This window comes from Rhinolophus sinicus, chromosome 13, assembly GCF_057876585.1.
Source record: "Rhinolophus sinicus isolate RSI-liver-muscle chromosome 13, RSI-T2T, whole genome shotgun sequence".
NCBI classification, from domain to species: Eukaryota; Metazoa; Chordata; class Mammalia; order Chiroptera; family Rhinolophidae; genus Rhinolophus; species Rhinolophus sinicus.
The window spans coordinates 19,666,865-19,685,368 of NC_142513.1; the positions used below are offsets into that span (position 1 = coordinate 19,666,865).

An 18,504-nucleotide genomic window follows, 5' to 3' on the forward strand; every position below is an offset into this window, starting at 1 on the left:
CAGAATGAAATTTGGATTGTAAATGATCAAAGCAAATGTAAGTTTGGTAACTTAACAGTGTGATGCATAGAATAATTCAGATTGCCATTCTGAGTGAAATCCTTCAGGTAATCCTATAACACATTTTCTTAGATTCTGGTAACTCAAGGGGGAGTGCAGTTTACAGTAAAATCCATCAAGGGCTTGTATGTTCTGAGCAGGTAAGGGGCACTGACTCATTATTAAACCTACTTTACTAAGCCAATTTTGTGGGAGATGGGGATCAGTTTATACAATTTACATCCTCATTAATGGCTGGTTAGAATGTCATTTAGGATTGACCCAGTTAAGAAGCTACAAGTGTCTGATAATTTGGTTTTGTTTCATAGTAGATAATTTGTTCTTTTCTGTTAAAGCCAGCAGCTATAGCTGGACAATTTTTGGATGAACGATACAGCATTGGAAATAAGACAAGTTAAAACTCCCTTTTGTATTGTGATCTTGAGAAAATATAGACTGTAACTTCAGTTTTTCACCTTCAAAACAGGGATAACAGCATCAACGTTAAAAGGAGTAACAAGGGTTTACTAGAATCGGAAAAGGTCTAGGCACGCAAAAATTTTCTATCTGGATTTAACAGGTTACAGGCCTATTGAAATCAACAAACCTATTCAGCCTACTTCAGAGGATTTCTAACCAAACTGCATAATATAGACAGAATAGAAATGAATGCCTCCAACACACTCAGGTTACTCAAAGTTTTTATTACTGTACATGGGCCGGGACTGATGGGGGGGGTGGATGTGGACAACCATTGCCTTGATTAGCATCGGATGCCCATCCCAATAGCCATGAATGTGCCAAAGGTGCCGCCACTCTGCATCATGGTTTTCCCGATGCCGCCCATCAGCTCCCGACCCCGCATTCCGATCCTGGGAGAAGAGGAAACCAAGATGGGGCCGATTGGGAACAAAAATACTGTACAGGGAGATGCATTAACTGCCCTTTTCCAATGTGCTTCCAATGATGAATCAAGCGCTCCAAAAGTCTGGCAGGACATAAGCCCTTTCCCCCTGGGGTGTGTAATGACTAAGTTGAAAAGGATCCATCAAAGACTGGAGGGATTCTGATGAATGTCAAATCAACTGCCTTCAATATGTGGGAGGAATCAAATGCAGTGTCAAGTACATGAACAGAGAAACCAGGTTTCTGTACTGGTTTTACCTCCAGGGTATATATATATATGATCTAATGAAGTCAGCTGTCAGACGGTTTCCTCGTGTCAAAACAGTCATTTTACAGGCTGTGTCAAGTGTAAAATAAGGATCGTAACATTCACAGAGTTAAAGCATTTAACAGTGATTACCACAGTAAGTGTTCAGTAAATGGTAATTTACAATCGGGAAAAATGGGAATAGTCCAGTTTACTCCATGTGAAAATGACAGGGCGTAGAGGTTTTCTTCATTTCTACATCTTGTTCCCACTACAGTGAAATTGCTCGTTTGCTTCACTATGCGCAAATGTAAATAACGACAGTAGTGGTAACCATTGAGAGCACTTAACGTGCCAGATTTTGTGCTAAGTGTGCTCTGATTTGATCCTTCCAACTCGATGAGGTAGATGTTACTGACCTCATTCTACACCCGCGGAAACCCAGGCTCAACTTGCCTAAGGTTACAGAACGAATAAGGCCAGAGAGGTTGAGTTGAGTCAGCTCACATTCACAAGCACCGAGGCTTCCAACCTGTCCTTCCAGACTGAAGGTGGTTACGAAATTTGTCTTGCTTCTTAAGAGGACAGCAAGGGAACTGTAACAAGGTAGGCTCAATTCTGGCTGCGGGCCAAGTGGAATGGGGCGGGTAGGTCCGGTAATTCGCCCTGAGGCCACCACCACCCGCTCCCCTCACCTGAGACAGGAAAAGGTGCCGAAGAGCGCCCCGGCCGCCATGCCCACGGCGCAACCCATCACAAAGCCCATCTTCACGCGGTCGAAGCAGCTAGGCTGGGACTGTCCATAGGGACCCACGGCCACCGGCATCTGCGGGGGTCAAGGGTTAGGGAAATGAAGGCCTAGCCGCCAGCCCAAGAGTAGGGCGGGGACCAGGGGAAGCGGGGTGGGGAGCGGGCCCAAGAGTTCGGAGGAGTCCGGGAAGGAAAATCAGCGCGTAGCCCGACTCCATCACCCTTTTAGAGTTCGGACCCCGGAGCCCCTACCTCACCTCGCTCGCGGCCTCGATCGCTCAGCTCTACGTCTCACAGGGAACGCGAGGCGGAGCGCGTTCGTGGCCCGAGGAATCGCTTCCGGGGCGCTCAGCAATACTTCCGGGAGTCAGTAGCTGAAGACTGCAGCCGCTTGGGGCGAGGGGCTGTGCCACCAGGACGATGCTGCTGCGAACAGCTTGGAGGCGGGTGGCCGCGGCAGTGCCCGCCGCTTCCCCGCGGAGGCCCGAGGCGCCCACTCGGGGTCTGCGCCTGCGCGGTACGCTCACTGCCCCCCTCTCTGGAGGCGCGGACCTTTTTCCTCCGCTCCGCATCTGAATATGCCGGAGCCTCCCTCTTCCGCTCGCTGCCCAGACCCTCTGACCCTTTCCCTTGGCTGCACCCCTCAAATTTTCTCAGGCCGGCCTTCTGAGCCGTTGACTTCACCGCGCCCACCTCACATCTCGCCCCGCAGGCCTTCAGAGCCTTTGAGGCTCGGTCTTCAGACCTTTCCTGGCAGACTTTTACAGAGTCGTCCAGCCAGTAACTTTCGAAGGAGCTCTCCCCATTCCTTCTAAATGGCTCTGCCCTTTCAGAGCCCTCCCCACTCCCAACGACGCAATTTGAATATTGTCCCAACATACATTCCCCTCCAAGAACCCTGTCTTTGTCCCTTACCTCCTTTTAGTTTACTCAGATCCTGTGATGTTATTTTTCCTTTTCCATAGAGGTTCAACTCCAGCATGCTTTAACTTATCTCACGGGCATCCAGCTTGGATACCCTGTGTCCATAGTTGCATCTTCTCTCACTTGGCCACTCTGTTGCTTTTTTGCTTTTTCTTGTCAGTTGCAGACCATGCTCCCCAGTCTGCTGTTCCCTCAGATATAGCCACTGCTCCAGAGGTGGAGTCAGGGCTGCGACCTCTGTATATGGATGTGCAAGCGACAGCTCCTCTGGTAAGGATGGAGGTGCACCTTTTGCCAAGAGTGTTTATAGGAATTATATTGTAGAAGTGACAGTGTACGGAAATGGCTGGATCCTTGAGAGCCATTGAGAAGTGTGTGCTGGGAAAAGCAATGAGCCAGCAGTTGGGAAGCTTAAGTTGTAGACCACTAGAAATGGCTCAGTTATTTACTAGATATTGAACTTGGTCAAATCACTTCAGTGCAGGCGCTATAGTAGTAATTAAAAGCATGGACTCTGGAATTAGCCTACTGCTACTTCATAACTGTGTGAATTTGGGCAAGTAGTAAATTAATTATAAGACATAAAGCAGCCCTTAGCAGCTTGGCACATATATGCACTTGAGTATTAACGCAAGCTTTCACCAATATACGGATTCTGTCATGTCCTGGCCCCTTGTAGATCACATTTCCTGGTAAGAATGGGAACACCTGCAGAAATGGCTGTCGGGACAAGGCAATGTTTGTCGATTACCTGGGGAGAGAGAATAGTCTGATTTAAGATGGATTGGGAATGGGAGTGTATAAGGCTTATATTTGATTAGTATCTGAGGGTCTGGAAGAATGTTTGAGGCCTAATCTAAGCAGTGTCTGAAGGGTTGGGAGTGTGCTGAAGCAGCTCTGAGCGGATGGAGTTGGGCCTGAGTTAATTATGGCTCAAGGAGACTGATCTGTTCTGTTATGCTCAGGACCCTCGGGTGCTCGATGCCATGCTCCCTTACCTGGTCAACTACTATGGGAACCCACACTCCCGGACACATGCCTATGGCTGGGAGAGTGAGGCAGCCATGGAACATGCTCGCCAGGTTAGTACACAAGGGTTTAGGAGATACTGAGATCAGGGATTCAGTGGCCTGTGGGAGGCATTCCCTTCTTGGTAGGTCTGGGTGGAGGTAGAAATGGTTTGGTGCTCTTTCAGAAAGAGATTCAGAGAGCAGGCCTTGGAGTCCCTCTGAAGTCATTTATTATAATTAATCCCTACATTTCCTAGCTAAATGACCTTTGACAAGTTATCTAATTTCTCTAAGCCTCAGTTTTCTCACATTGCAAATGCGATGTAATAGTTCCTACTCTCAAGGATTATTATTGGGTGGATTAAATGAGACAATGCTAATGATGGGTTTATTCACCCAACATCTATATACTGGGGTGCCAAAAAAATGTATACAAACGGACACTTTGGTCAACGTTGCTCAAGCAGTAGTTCGCAGTAATCAGAAGTGTCTGGACACTGATGGTGACCACTATGAGCACCTCTTGTGATTGCAGAAGTCAAACGTGACTTATATTCATCTTTTGTTATTGGTATAGACTCGTATTGAGTATTACAATTTTAATACAGTTTTCCTGTCTTAAAATGTGTATAAATTTTTTAAGCACCCTCTGTATATGAAGAGCTCAGTAGTGCTTTTTTAAAAACAATATTTATTATAATTATTATTACTATTTTGTGTTGGGCTGGAAAAGAGCTTGGGATCTGGGATGTAAGTTTCTTGGGCAGTTGATAAAATGCAGTGGATCTCTTCTTGCTCCAGAGCTCTGTCCTAGCTGTGTCCCGAAGCCCAGTACTTGTCTGGGGAATTGATGTTACTTATCTCTGTTTCTTGGCTTGCAGCAAGTAGCATCTCTCATTGGAGCTGATCCTCGTGAGATCATTTTCACTAGTGGCGCTACTGAATCCAACAACATAGCAATTAAGGTAAGAGAGGGGAACCAGAGGGAGATAGTGTCCTTCAGTCATTTGGGCTCACATGTGTATTTTGCAGCCACCCACTCCCACCGTATTGTGAAGAGAAGACAGAGACACACGCACACTCTTTCTGATTTGTTGCTTCCTTCAACCCTTTGCAATCCATCTTAAGTCTTTGTTCCTATTAAACTGAGTTCAGTAAGGTAGTTGGATAGGAAAGAAGGTGGCTCTTGGACCATTAAGCACTTAGTTTTTTGGATGGCAGCTACTTCAGAGATTGGATAATGGTGAGTCAACCCTTTTCCCCATCTTTTTTATTTAGTCACAATTAAGTCCAGAATGCACTTGTAATTGGGCATGTTTCTCAGCTTCACCCTATATATATGATTTCAGGGCTGCCCTCCTCTCAGCCTTCCCTTTTCTTTCTTTCAGATCTGTTTGCAGCAAGTTCCTCCCATTTCTTTAGATGTTCCCATTTTTAAGTACTGGTCACTGTGGTGACCTCTGCAGGCATCACTTAGTCACCCATTCTGGATCAATCACAATATCCTTGGGACATACAGATCTTTGGTACTTAAGAAATTCCACTCTCAGTGGTCATGTTGGTGATTCATAGGACATAATCACCGTTGACGGGGCCTGGTTGCCAGGATCACTTGTGTAAATGCCCAGGCTCTGGTAAATTGTGGGCTCCTGTAGATTCAACTCTGGCTTCACCCCTTCTCACTGTTATCTCTCAACTGTGCTGCCAGTATTGTTTTTTCCCTGACCTGTGCCTGAATGTAGGAGGCCTGGGACAGGCTCCAGAATCATCAGCATTCTGCCTGATCCTGTTAGCAGGAAAGCATCCTTCCTTTGGACTACAAAGACCACAGAGCCAGGGTGGTGGTCCCTCCAAAGAAGGGGTTGGTTTCAAAACTTTAAAACGTTTGTTTTGAAAGTCTACACAGATCCCAAACCTAGAGGACAAGGATTGCTAAGAATAGTCGTGACATTGCTCCCTTTAGTCTCCTGGATGGGTAGAGTAAATATCTATCTGCTATTAGAGCATTCTACACTGTGGGTAAGTGAGATAGGAGAGGCGGACAACTTTTAAATGTTTTTCCCTTTTATGTTCCTTGTCCTTGAGAACATACAGTATTTATGTAGTTATCATTTTGGCCAAATTAGTTTTATATTCTGCTTTTAAAGTAGTACTCTTTTAATTTTTAAAAAGTAATTAATGCATTTGTGTTACGATTTTTTAACCATATAGAAAAATTTTTTAAAACAAAGTATAAGTCTTTCTCTTCTTCCTCCCCTATTCTGGCCCTGAGTCCTGCTCTGCAAAGTTAATTCTGTTAATTCTAACTGATTCTGTTTAGTATTGTTACAGAAAAAAAAAGTATATATATGTACGAATTTTAATATTTTCACAAATTGTACCATGCTGTATTTATTCTGTGACCATCAATAACATATTCTATGTTCTTCCATTTCAAACTCCATTATTTTTAATATAACTACTTTTTTTTATGGAGTTGTGGTATCACAATATTCATTTTACTGTTAATTTCTCTTGTTGTTAGATGTGTTTAATCTTTCCATTCTTTAAAGAATTATAAGTTTAACTAAAGCATATTTTGTCTCTATAGTAGCTTCATCTAGCTTTTGAAATAGTTCCCTAAGGTAAACTCCAAAAGGAGAATCACAGTTAAAGAACATAATTACAGCTTTTAAGGTATCTTTCCAAATGATTTTCTGAAGTTATAGCATAAATACTGCCATTAGCAAGGAATAAGTGGATGTTCACTTCTACTCTGCCAGCTTTGGGTGTCAGTGTCACCATATTTGCATATTTTGCTATTTAAATAGAAATAAATGAAAGAGGCTTTTGCTTGGCGAGCAAGGATAGGCATGTTCCCTTTTCCACCTATGAATATATTTGGTCTTTGTCCTCTGTTACTGGTACAGAACACCTTCAGAAACCCTTGGAGTTCCCTGTGTGTTAAGATTGTCTTTTGTTATTCAAAACAAACCCCTTTGAACCTTACCTGAGTTTATGGTAATGAAGTGATTCATGGTGGGCCCTTAGTTTCAAGGGACAGACTAGCCACTCCAAAAAGATCAAACATGTGATTAGAAGGTTGTAACTTTCACCTCTACTCCACTCTGGAGAAGAGAGTGGGGCTGGAGATTGAGTTCAGTCATGTGGCCAATGATTTAATCAGCAATGCCTATGTAATAAAACCCCATAAAAACTCCGGGCAACAAGGCTCGGAGGAACTTCCAGGTGAACTCATGGGTTTGCCTAGATTCCAGGAGGAGAGGGCATGGAAGGAAGCTCGTGTGCCCCTCCAGACCTCACCCTATGTGTCTCTTCCATTTGGCTGTTCCTGAGTTGTAGCCTTTATAACAAAACTCTAACTGTAAGTATACATTGCTTTCAGTGAGTTCTGTGAGTTGTTCCAGTGAATTACTGAACTTCAGGGGCTTGCGGGAAGCCCTGAATTTGTAGCCAGCTGGGCAGAAGTATGAGTGGGTGGCTTGTGACACCCAGGCCTTGCAGCTGGCATTTGAAGTGGGGGTACTTTTGTGGGACTCAATCCCTTAACCTGTGGGATTTGCACTAACTCTGGATAGTTAGCATCAGAATTAAACTGATTTGCAGGATACCCAGTTGGTGTTGGAGAATGGATGTTGGAGCATACCAGCCTTGCCTACTTTCCATTTACAAATGGGATTGAAGTCATTCCTGTCTCTCTGAGTATATTCTTCTTCCTTCCTCCACTACCCATTTCTAGGGGGTGGCCAGGTTCTACAGGTCACGCAAAAAGCACTTGATCACCACCCAGACAGAACACAAATGTGTCTTGGACTCTTGCCGATCATTGGAAGCTGAGGGCTTTCAGGTCACCTACCTCCCAGTGAAGAAAAGTGGGCTCATCGACTTGAAGGTAGGAGTGGCTCTTGGCAGGAGGGGAAAAATTTCGAGGAACTTGGCACTTCAGCTTGTGAATCTATCTGTTCAGCCTCAGCTGGAGCTTGAAGTACTAGATCTAATGGCAAGGGTGGGGCTTAGAAAAATAGTCCTGGAAGGAAAACCAGAAGTATGTTCCCATTGAGTGTGTAATATCTTACTTTTGTCTGGAGGCTATGTTTCTCAGCTTTGTTGGCGCTTCCTGGTTTGTATGGGAGCCACTGGGCATACGTGCAGGATGCCAGGGGCTCATACCATAGCAAAGCTCTGGCCTCCTCTCCTACACTGATATCTCCCATGCCTCTAAAGAGCAGGTGTCGTTTTTTAGAAGAATATTTCCCTTTTTGGCCTATATCCTTATATGTCTGTTTTGGGTAGTGAATCCAAGCATTTTGTCCACCAGATTTTGGATACTAGTATCCCTAGGCAAATCCTAAGATGCAGTTGTATACAGAACCCTGTCACGTGCAAATGGAGATAGTTTTACTTGTTCCTTTCCAACCTGGAGGCCTTTTATTTCTTTTTCATGCTTAATTGTCCTGGCAAGAACTTCTACAAAGTTGAATGAAACTAGTGAGAGTTTTCATTTCCCTGAGATAAATGCCCAGGTGTGCAACTTCAGGGTCATATAGTGATTCCATGTTGAGTTTGTCGCCATAAGAACATCCAAACCTGTAGAGAATTTTTATGAGTTTATTTGAGCCAAACTGACCACAAGCCGGGAAGCAAGATCTCAAATGCTCTGGAGAATGACAATGTTTCAGTTTCTTTTATACATTTGGAATTAAGGAGGAAAGTATGGAAGATTACATGAAGGTGGGAAGAAGCAAGACACCTAAATCTCTATGACTGGATTACAGGATAGTTAAAAAGATTGTGTGCTCCCTTGGGGTGGTTAGACCTCTAGGGATCTGAAAAAGGATTACTCTGGTTTTTCAAAGGTGTGGTGACGTGGATGCACAAGAATAATGGACAGGGCTTGCTTCAGGGGAAGATAAACCTTTTACTTAAAAAAGTTACAGGCCTGGGGCATGACTAACCACCATGACCTGACCAGTTTGGAATTTATGATCAGATCACCCTGTGAGGTTACTTTCGGTCAGTGATTTATTACAGCACACTCTTTTTGTTCACAAGTTTTATAAAGAACAAAAACTGCCAAAGTGTTTTCCAGTATGGCTATACCATTTAACATTCCCACAAATAGTGTATGAATGATCCAATTTCTTTGCATCCTCGCCAGCATTTTGTGTTGTCACTATTTTTATCTAAACCGTTCTGATAGGTGTGTTGTGAAAGGCCCCTTTTCAAGACTAAGCTTGCCTACATTCTAAGTTAGGGAGAACTTGGTGGTACTATGTCGTCTTTTTTTACTCCTGATATTCTTAGGAGCTAGAGGCTGCCATCCAACCCGATACCAGCCTGGTCTCAGTCATGACGGTGAACAATGAGATTGGAGTGAAGCAGCCCATTGCGGAAATAGGTTAGTATCACGGATGGCCCCTGATGCTTGCCCAGCCCTGGGATTCATTTGAAGAGCAGGAGTTGACCTGGAACTGTAACACTTTATAGAGTGCAGTAAGAGAACCTGTGGAAAGAGGGCTTTAAGTTCCTTTTTCAAAAACATATTGCAAGTGGCATAGCCAGTATTTGCATCCACGTCTAGTACCTTTTATGTTCTCTTCATTTTACTGCAGTCAGTGCAATAGACAAAATAGTAAACAAAGCAGAAAAAACTTCCACTCTTTTTTTTCTCTTCCCCTTTGACCTTTTTCTCTTTGGAATATCTCTTTATTATGCTCACTTGGAGCCAGACAGACCCTGTAACCTCTTAGTGACATTGGCAAATAGATCTGTTAATCTTTGCCTCTTTTAAATAAAAAAGGATCTAATAGTTAATCTAATTATTGAAAGGCCAGGTAAGAAGCATCTTTTTTTTTTTAAGGAAGGCACAGCTCACAGTGGCCCATGTGGGGATCGAACTGGCAGCCGGCAGCTTTGGTGTTATCAGCACCACGCTCTAACCAACTGAGCTAACCGGCCACCCCTAAGAAAAGTCTTATCCATCTCAATATCCGGGGGTGTTTTGATTTGGTGCTTTGAACTTGCTCTTACTTATTGTAGTCAAGGAAGCTAACTAAGCTAGAACTGAGGGAGAGAGAGAAGTAATTTACTATGTGACTAGAGGCTAATGTCAGATGCAATTTTGCCTTAGAGCTCATGATACCTTGTGGGACCACTGCCAGATGACTTAACAACATTGTGCTATGTTCTGCCCCTCTGTTGTTTCCTCAGGGCGGATTTGCAGTTCCAGAAAGGTATATTTCCATACTGATGCAGCCCAGGCTGTTGGAAAAATCCCACTTGATGTCAACGACATGAAAATTGATCTCATGAGCATCAGTGGTCACAAAATCTATGGTCCCAAAGGTACCAACCCGTCCTAGAGTTCCTCTGCTCTGTACCTCCCTGTAAACCCGGTGACAGGTGTCCTTTGGATTCCTTTGGCACTACCATTGCTCCCAGCGGAAGCTGTAAATTCACAGTGCCTTGCAGAATGCAAGTGTCATTTAGCAATAGCCAAGAACACTGGCCTATTTGTGGATCCTCGTAGTTACTATATGGCAGAACGTTCTTCCCTGTTCTCTTTAGAAAATCCTTCAACAGCATGTTAGATATTAATTTGGTTGAGGAAGAAGGGGTTTTTTCACATCAAATTTAGCTAGCTAAGTCCAGCCAGTTTCTCTGCCCCTGTGATATGCAGAGCAGTATTCTTTGGTTCTTCAGTCCCCGCCTTCTGTTTCACTTTAGCTTAGGGAAAGATTGTGGGGGCTTTTACATGTCTTGGTGTTTGTTCCTGGACTAAGTAGTCTGTGCTTCTGTTAGTGTCTGAAGAATACTTGTCTATTCCCTATGGCCCCGTTGGCTTAGGAATGCTAAATTCTGCCTCTCCACCCCAACCCCTGTGAAGATACTGTTGTCTTCTATTTTATGGAGGTGGCCATAGAAAACAAACAACTCCTCTGTCTCTGGGGTGAGGGCTTGTGGTGGTTGGTAGTGCCCGTACACTTTCTGTGTCTGCAGAGTGTGCCATCTGGGTGTACACCTTGTGGGAAAAGGTGGAAGTAGGTAAGATGGCTTTTTCTAAAGGTTCCCGGAAGTTGCAAAAAGTGTTTTTGTGAGCTATGATTTTAAAAAACCAACAGCCATTCTGTCTTTAACTAAAATGTCGCCTTTATTTTTAATTGAAGATACATCTATTATGATACAACCAATTAACTCATTTCGAACAGCTCTGATCAGCACTTAAATGTGTACAGATATCGTTCACTAGCCAAAGTTCTGCTTCCTAAGCTCAGGATCTAAATAGATTTAGAGAATATGGTTTCCTTCACTCTGCAGACTTGGAATCTGAGCACTTGCTCTCTGAACTTGGAACTGCAGAAATTTAGATAGTGTACGATGTTTGAATTTGAATTTATTTTTAATGGGGAAGTGAAATATTTCTTAATAAATGCAGTTTGGTACAGAAATTATTATTTTTATTTTTTTATTTTTGTAAAGACAGTGTTCGCTTTATTTTCTGCCTTAATGGAAGAGGAGCAGGATTACAAATTGCTTGTAACTAGATGTTGTCCAAAAGCCTTTTCTGATTAGCGTTTTTTGATATATTAGTTTCAGGTTTGCAAAACAATGTAATGATTGGACATTTATACCCCTGCTCCCAGTCTGTTATCCCTCTGACATTGTATATAGCTGTTACTGTACCATTGACTATACTTCCTATGCTGTACTTTACATCCTGGAAACATATATATATATATATATAATATATATATGTATATATATATATGTGTGTGTATATATATATATTATGTATATATGTATATATGTGTGTGTATGTACATACACACACACATACACACATATATATATATATGTTTAATTATAGTTGACATTCAATATTATTCTTCATCAGCTTCAGGTGTACAGCACAGTGGTCAGGCATCAGAAATTATTTTAAAACTAGGATTCTTCATAATAAATTTGGGAACCACTGCCTTAGTTTTTATAGTGCCTATAAGCTCTGCCTAAATAGTTGTTCTGTGTGAGGGAAGATGAACTTCATTAAGCAGCCACTTTATTAAAAAATCCTTGACTACTTAGGGAATATCTTTGCACATTCATGCTCATATTTTGGCATGAAATTCCTGTAAGTATGTTTGCTGAGTCACACGTCATACATATTTTTAAGTTTTGATAGACCCTGGGAGAGTGCTTATTTTTTTTACTGCCATTTTTATTCTATTTAGACAAGGTAATATAGTCACATCGTTCCAAATTCAAAAGCTACAAAAATGTACAAGGAAGAAAGTCTGTTTCCTCCGTCCTCGTCCAGCCATGTAGTTTCCCCCACTCTGGGGAGGCAGTTCCTTGAGTATTTTTCTAGAATTATTCTTTGTATTTGCAAACATGTATATATTTCTGCTCTGTTTTTTAACTCAAAATATAGTATACTATACTCATTATTCTGTGCCTTGCTTTTTTTCACCTAACAATACATCTTTTTTTAAAAAAAAACACTAAAGTATAGACAAGATTTCACCAATTTTCTGGCGGTGTATCTTAGATATTACACTTGCAGTACAGAAGGAGCTTAGATTCTTTTATACACCTGCTTTGTATTTCATTGTATGGATACACTGTAACTTATTTGCCCATTCCGTGATGATGGACATCTAAGTGGCTTCCAAGTTTTTTGATATTATGAATAACACTACATTGCATGATGTCAGTAACACATGCATAAAGAACTACTTTAAACTTAAAAATGACCAAAAGGTCATTACTCTTGGTAGTTACTCTCTGGATATTAAACACTTTTGCTAAGTATTGTGCTTTTCCTGCTCTTCTTTTTCTCCAACTTTTTTTATATTGAAAAATTTTAAGCTTACAGGAAAGTTGAAATATTCTGACCCCTTTGGAAAGTGATACATTGTTTCATCTGCATTTTTCCTTTTCTCTTTTGGTAACAAACTTTGTTTCCCAGGGGTTGGTGCCATCTACATTCGCCGCCGGCCCCGTGTGCGTGTGGAGGCCCTGCAGAGTGGAGGGGGGCAGGAGCGGGGTATGCGGTCTGGGACAGTGCCCACACCCTTGGTGGTGGGGCTGGGGGCTGCGTGTGAGGTGGCACAGCAAGAGATGGAGGTATGGAGAGAGCACTTCCCTTCCACAACTTCTTCCCCTGTGCTGGGTCTCCTATTAGAGGCTTCTCGACATGACTAAGTCAGATCTCTGTCAGAAGAGGAGGTTTGAGAAAACCATCCTTGTCCCAGTGTTGCTAGCGTCTTGTTCTGAGGGAGGTGTCATGGGCTCTAAGATCCAGGCCCTTTCAGTGGGTTATCAGCTTGTTTATTTCTGGGTGATGAGAACCATGTGTCCAGTTATTGAGCATCTCTGCCCGTCAGGCACTGTGTGCAGTGCTGGGATACAGTGGTCTCCACGAATAACACAGGACGATAGAGGGGTCAGCTGTACTGTCACTTCCGGGCACAGGAGAAGGGCGCCTTATCCTGGGTGTTTCTGAACTGTTGATGGTCACTATGCTTACCTCTGCCTTGCCTGCTCCTTAGTATGACCACAAGCGAATATCAAAGTTAGCAGAGAGGCTGATGCAGAAGATAATGACGAGCCTTCCAGATGTGGTGATGAATGGGGACCGGGAGCACCATTACCCAGGTGTGGACATGCCCTTTCTATCCCTGTGCTGGAAGAGCCTGAGACTCTGAGACTCTTCTCACAGTGGTTCTTTCTTCCAGGCTGTATCAACCTCTCCTTTGCATATGTGGAAGGGGAGAGTCTGCTGATGGCACTCAAGGATGTTGCCTTATCTTCGGGAAGGTGAGTTCGACTGGATAGATAGGGCCTGTGGCAGGACCGATTAGCCTGGCTGCTAAGTGTTATAACAGATGATTAAGCTTCCCAGTTGGAGATGAGAGGCACATGAGCTCTTAGTTAAGAGTAAAGATCATTGTGTAAAGGCCTATTTTTTTTAGCTGGCTAGGCACAGGCTGAAGTTGGCCACCCGAGGAGGATTTTCTGGGGTAGAATTTTGTGCTTTTTGTGGTCCCAGGAGGTGCATGTATCTATTCTAGTATTATATGTGGTCTGACAATTAAGTTTACGAACTCACCCTAGAAAAAGTGCTTTATACCTCATTACTGAATATCACTATGGTCATCTTTGAAGTACTCCCCTTGGGAAGCTATGCACTGACACCTGTGCCTAGTCCACCCTTCAAAGCAATTTTGGAACTCTTTTTCTGAAATGGCCATCAGAGCTGTCATCATATTATCCTTGATGTCCTGAATGTCATCAAAATGTCTTCCTTTCAATATTTCCTTTATCTTCAGGTAAAGATAGAAGTCATTGGGGGCCAGATCAGGTGAGTAGGGAGGGTGTTCCAATATAGTTATTTGTTTAGTGGCTAAAAACTCTCTCACAGACAGTGCCGTGTGAGCTGGTGCCTTGTCATGATGCAAGAGCTATGAATTGTTGGCGAAAAGTTCAGGTCGTCTGATTTTTTCATGCAGCCTGTTCAGCACTTCCAAATAGTAAACTTGGTTAACTGTTTGTCCAGTTGGTACAAATTCATAATGAATAGTCCCTCTGATGTCTAAAAAGGTTAGCAACATCGTTGCAACAAGTTTGCAAACTTAATTGTCTGACCTCATATTAACGGTCAGGCCTGTTGCAGGCCTCTAGAATTGAGGTCTGCTTTAAAGGCCACCAAGGGTTTTCCTGCCATCGAGGCTGGTACAAGATGGTGTATTAAGTCCTGGGGGAGTGAGCACACACATGTTCTGCTGCCTCTTGTCAGACCAGCTCATGTGGTATCCTGGTTTGGCAGTGTCCTTCCTCAGGGAGTTTATCCTCCATGGAGGCCAGAGGAGCTATATTTACATCCCAGAATGTGCAGGTAGCATCAGGCCCCTTACTTTAGCTCTGCCAGATTAGAATGTCTTTTGTGTCCATGGTAGGAGTCCAGGGACCTGAGGGGTAGTAGCAAGACTGGGGGTTTGGGGCTAAAAGCAGATGTTGATGATGAACTGAGCAAGGCTCTGTGTCTTTCTCCCCAGTGCCTGCACCTCTGCATCCCTGGAGCCCTCTTACGTCCTTCGAGCAATTGGCACTGATGAGGATTTAGCTCACTCTTCTATCAGGTCAATCAGTTGAGCTGCAACATTTATGAAGGGCATCCTCTTTTGGATTTTTCATCTCCTGTTACAGTATTCCTCAATCTAGTTTTCCTTATCCCTTCTTAATTCTTCATGAAAGTTCCTAGAGCAGTGGTTCTCAGACTTCATTGACTGTATCACCTGGGAAGTTTGTGCAAGATGAAGATTTCTGAGTCCCACACTCAGAGATTCTGATTCACTAGGAAACTTCTCAGGTGATTCTGATGTGGCTGGTCCACAAACCACGTTCTGAGAAACTCTGACCTAGAGTGGAGGGACCAAGTTCTCTCCCTGTCTTTTGTGGAGTAGGTCCTCCTGGAGTATTTGCTGAGTGAATGTACCCCAGTGCTAGAGCTCTGACACAGAGCTCTTCTGTGCCTTTTTCAGGTTTGGCATTGGTCGTTTCACTACAGAGGAGGAGGTGGACTACACAGCGGAGAAATGCATTTACCACGTGAAGCGTCTTCGAGAAATGAGGTATGCACTGTTGTAGCAGAGACCTTTCGGAAGAAACTGCAGTGCTGGCTCCTGTCTTGTCCTTAGGCTCTGTGTTCACACAGCCAGAAACCAAGGTTTGAGACTACTTGGATTTTAGGATTTGGAGGTTCCACAAAGCAAGAAAATGGATCTTCCTGGCTGCTTGTTTTTCAGAAGATGAAAAAGCATTTTTTAAAACTAATCAACTACATAAATTCAGATGTTTTTTCATTATTGTTATTAATAGTATTAATAGTTTTCATTGTGTCAATATCAATACAAAATTAGTAATTTGTAGATTAAGTATAGGAAAACTCCCTTTAAGATGGGATTCTTGGCCTAGGAGCCAATGTTGGCTGCTTCCTATCTAAGCCCTCACTCATCCCACACCTCTTTTCTTTGGCAGCCCTCTCTGGGAGATGGTGCAGGATGGCATTGACCTGAAGAGCATCAAGTGGACCCAACACTAGAAGAGTGGGCCTCTGACTTTGTTCTGGCCTGGCTGCTCCTGCCTCTTCTACCCATGCACAGCCGCTCCCTTGTTACACCCAGTGGGTGCTCCATGCTCAAATCAGAATTGGTATAGCTCAGTTGATTTCAGCATCAGCCCACCTCCAAGACAGAAACACAAGAACACTATCTTTCCCTGGCCTCAGCTCCTTTGGTGGGGAACACTTCCCACTTCTCTCCAGGAGACCTTCTCAGGTCTTAGAATGAATGGATGTCTCACCCTGAAACAGGAGGGACATTTGTGATGATACAGCTGCTGGACATGTTTGTATCCTCGGTGGGGAGAGCCAGAGGCACTAAAAGGCTCTTTGCTCAGGGAGCCCAATGCTGTACGCGTACATTTGAGTTGACGCTTACTTCTGCTCAGCAAGACTGACTCCTTCAGGCATAAGCAAAATCAACTACAATTTAGTCTTTTTTGTGGCTCCAAGGACCACCTTTTCATATTGACTGTAGACTGAACAGAAAGTTTCTTAGAAGGCTTATCTCCTTTCTGTTCTTGTCCTCTTCCCTTTCTTTTGACTTAGCAAGAAATATCTGTATGACTCTACCCATTATTCTAATAATTTATGTTTCTTTTTTAAAATTTGTTAATTTGCAGAGTAGAGAAATAAAATCACCTTCCTCTATTTACTCTGTCACTTTATGAGTGGCTCAGGGAAATTTCAAGCTGGGCTTGGAAATTGTGGAGTAGACTACTGCTCTACTTGATTTCCATAGATGTCTCAGTCCGCTTGCATCTCTCTTCATTCAACAGTTATTTGAGTGCCTGTCGGGAGCCTAACATTTTTTTGGGTATTGGGGATACACTGGTTAATAGTACCAAAAAGGAACCTGCCTTCATTGAGCTTTCATTCTTGTGGAGACACAGAAAAGTTAACAAGTAAGCAAATAAGGCTATTATAGATTGTGATGAGTACTATGGAAAAAATAGAGTGGTTAAGAGGAAATTGGGGGGGGGGGGGAACCTAGTATACTAGGAAAGCTTTTTTGAGGAGGTGTTATTTAAGCAAAAATGTTATCTCGAGCCATGGAAAGACCTAAAGATGAGAGAGGGATGAGAAGGAACAGTAAAAGCTAAGGGCCTGAAGTATGAAAAATCATGGTGTGTTTGAGAAACCAATAGATGGCCAGTGCAACTAGAGTAGTTTTTCCATTTGTAGGTCTGAAACTGTAGGTGGGTAATTACTAGCACACACACAAAAAGAAAGATAGAGTGCATCACACATATTTATTTTGATTATGTATTTTGTCAACTGAAAAATAATATAGACTAAGTGTTTCATCACCAAAAAGGATTTATTCGGGGAAAAAGAAAGGGTTGTAACCCAGTGTATGCAGACATGGCAAGCCACATGCATACTCTGGCCTGACTGCCAAGATGGAGGGGTATTTATAGAAGGGAAAAGGAAGTCAATGGAAGGGGTGGTTAGAGAACCACAGAGCTTTGTTACAGAGTTCTTCCTGCAGGGTTTCCGTGTGTAGGGTTCTTGTGATTACGTAGAGAAGGATAACTTCCATAAGCCCTAGCTCCTCCTATAGACCCTCCTAACTGATTATGTTTGTTTCAAGTTCCAGTTCATCTTTCTCAATTTGAATGTGTATACCAAATTGCAAATGTATTTCTTATATGGATGATGGTCAAAAAAGTTTGAAAGCTACTAGGCTATAAAGTATGGTGAATGCAGATGACCAAGGGAAGGAGGAGATGGAATTATAGAAGTTTTTAAAATAAATTTTATTTTGAATTTTAGATTTAGAAAAAGGTTACAAAGATAGTACAGAGTTATATATCCATCACCTAATTTCCTCTGATTTTAACATCTTACATAAAACTGGTACATTTGTCAAAACCAAAAGATCAACATCTGTACATTAGTATTAACTAAACTTGATTCTATTACGATTTCACCAGTTTTCCCATTAATGTCCTTTTTCTGTTCCAGGATCCAATCCTGAATACATTGCATTTAGCAGGGTTTGTTTTTATGCACTATAATGCACTATATTATACCTACGAAGAGTATATTTAATAAAGTATAAGTTTGGTTTAAAAATGTGGCCTGGTTTTTTAATTTGCTGGTTTTGGCACATTGGGCTAGCACCAGGCAAGTCTGCCGCACAGATCTTCCCAAAAGCTTGTTAGAGTTGTGGGAATTTAGTCCCTAATTTAGTTAGTTGACGCCTCACTTTCTGATTAGGAAGTGGATTCGGGAGACTTGGACCAAAGCAGCATTGGAATACTTTTGCTATAATAAAATAATACTGACGTGCAGCTGTGGATGGAGTTAATGAAGCCTGGTGGGTGAAGCTCCTTGGATTGAAATTTTTAATGGAAAGAAGAATCAGTTTTTGGTTCTTCTATCAGGGAATCATCAAGACGACTAGGCACCACTTTTTGGTCCTTTTAATCCTCAAAACAATTACGCTAAGTAGATACTATTTCTCTCCTTTCTCAAAAGCTTGAAGAAATGAAGCAATTTGCACA

The 18,504-nt window shown here is 42.7% G+C and overlaps 2 protein-coding genes across 3 annotated transcripts; one reads left to right on the forward strand and one right to left on the reverse strand.

Annotated features, from left to right (window-relative positions):
• Positions 1 to 723: 723 nt before the first annotated feature.
• Positions 724 to 2,340, reverse strand: ROMO1 (reactive oxygen species modulator 1). 2 transcript variants are annotated; one of them, XM_019733166.3, is made up of 3 exons: positions 2,200 to 2,340; positions 1,888 to 2,018; positions 724 to 911 (listed from the first exon to the last, which is right to left on the reverse strand). In XM_019733166.3, exons 2-3 carry the CDS (start codon positions 2,016 to 2,018, stop codon positions 803 to 805), a joined length of 240 nt encoding a protein of 79 aa, XP_019588725.1. In that variant the 5' UTR covers positions 2,200 to 2,340; the 3' UTR covers positions 724 to 802. The 2 variants fall into 2 exon arrangements, with proteins under 2 accessions (XP_019588725.1, XP_019588735.1); XM_019733176.2 differs by having other exon boundaries at positions 2,195 to 2,336.
• On the forward strand, positions 2,325 to 18,073 carry NFS1 (NFS1 cysteine desulfurase). Its single transcript, XM_019733152.3, has 13 exons — positions 2,325 to 2,459; positions 3,027 to 3,136; positions 3,832 to 3,948; positions 4,758 to 4,841; positions 7,616 to 7,768; positions 9,181 to 9,274; positions 10,087 to 10,221; positions 12,842 to 12,999; positions 13,425 to 13,530; positions 13,611 to 13,692; positions 14,931 to 15,014; positions 15,417 to 15,506; positions 15,913 to 18,073. Exons 1-13 carry the CDS (start codon positions 2,363 to 2,365, stop codon positions 15,974 to 15,976), a joined length of 1,374 nt encoding a protein of 457 aa, XP_019588711.2. The 5' UTR covers positions 2,325 to 2,362; the 3' UTR covers positions 15,977 to 18,073.
• The last annotated feature ends 431 nt before the right edge of the window (positions 18,074 to 18,504 follow it).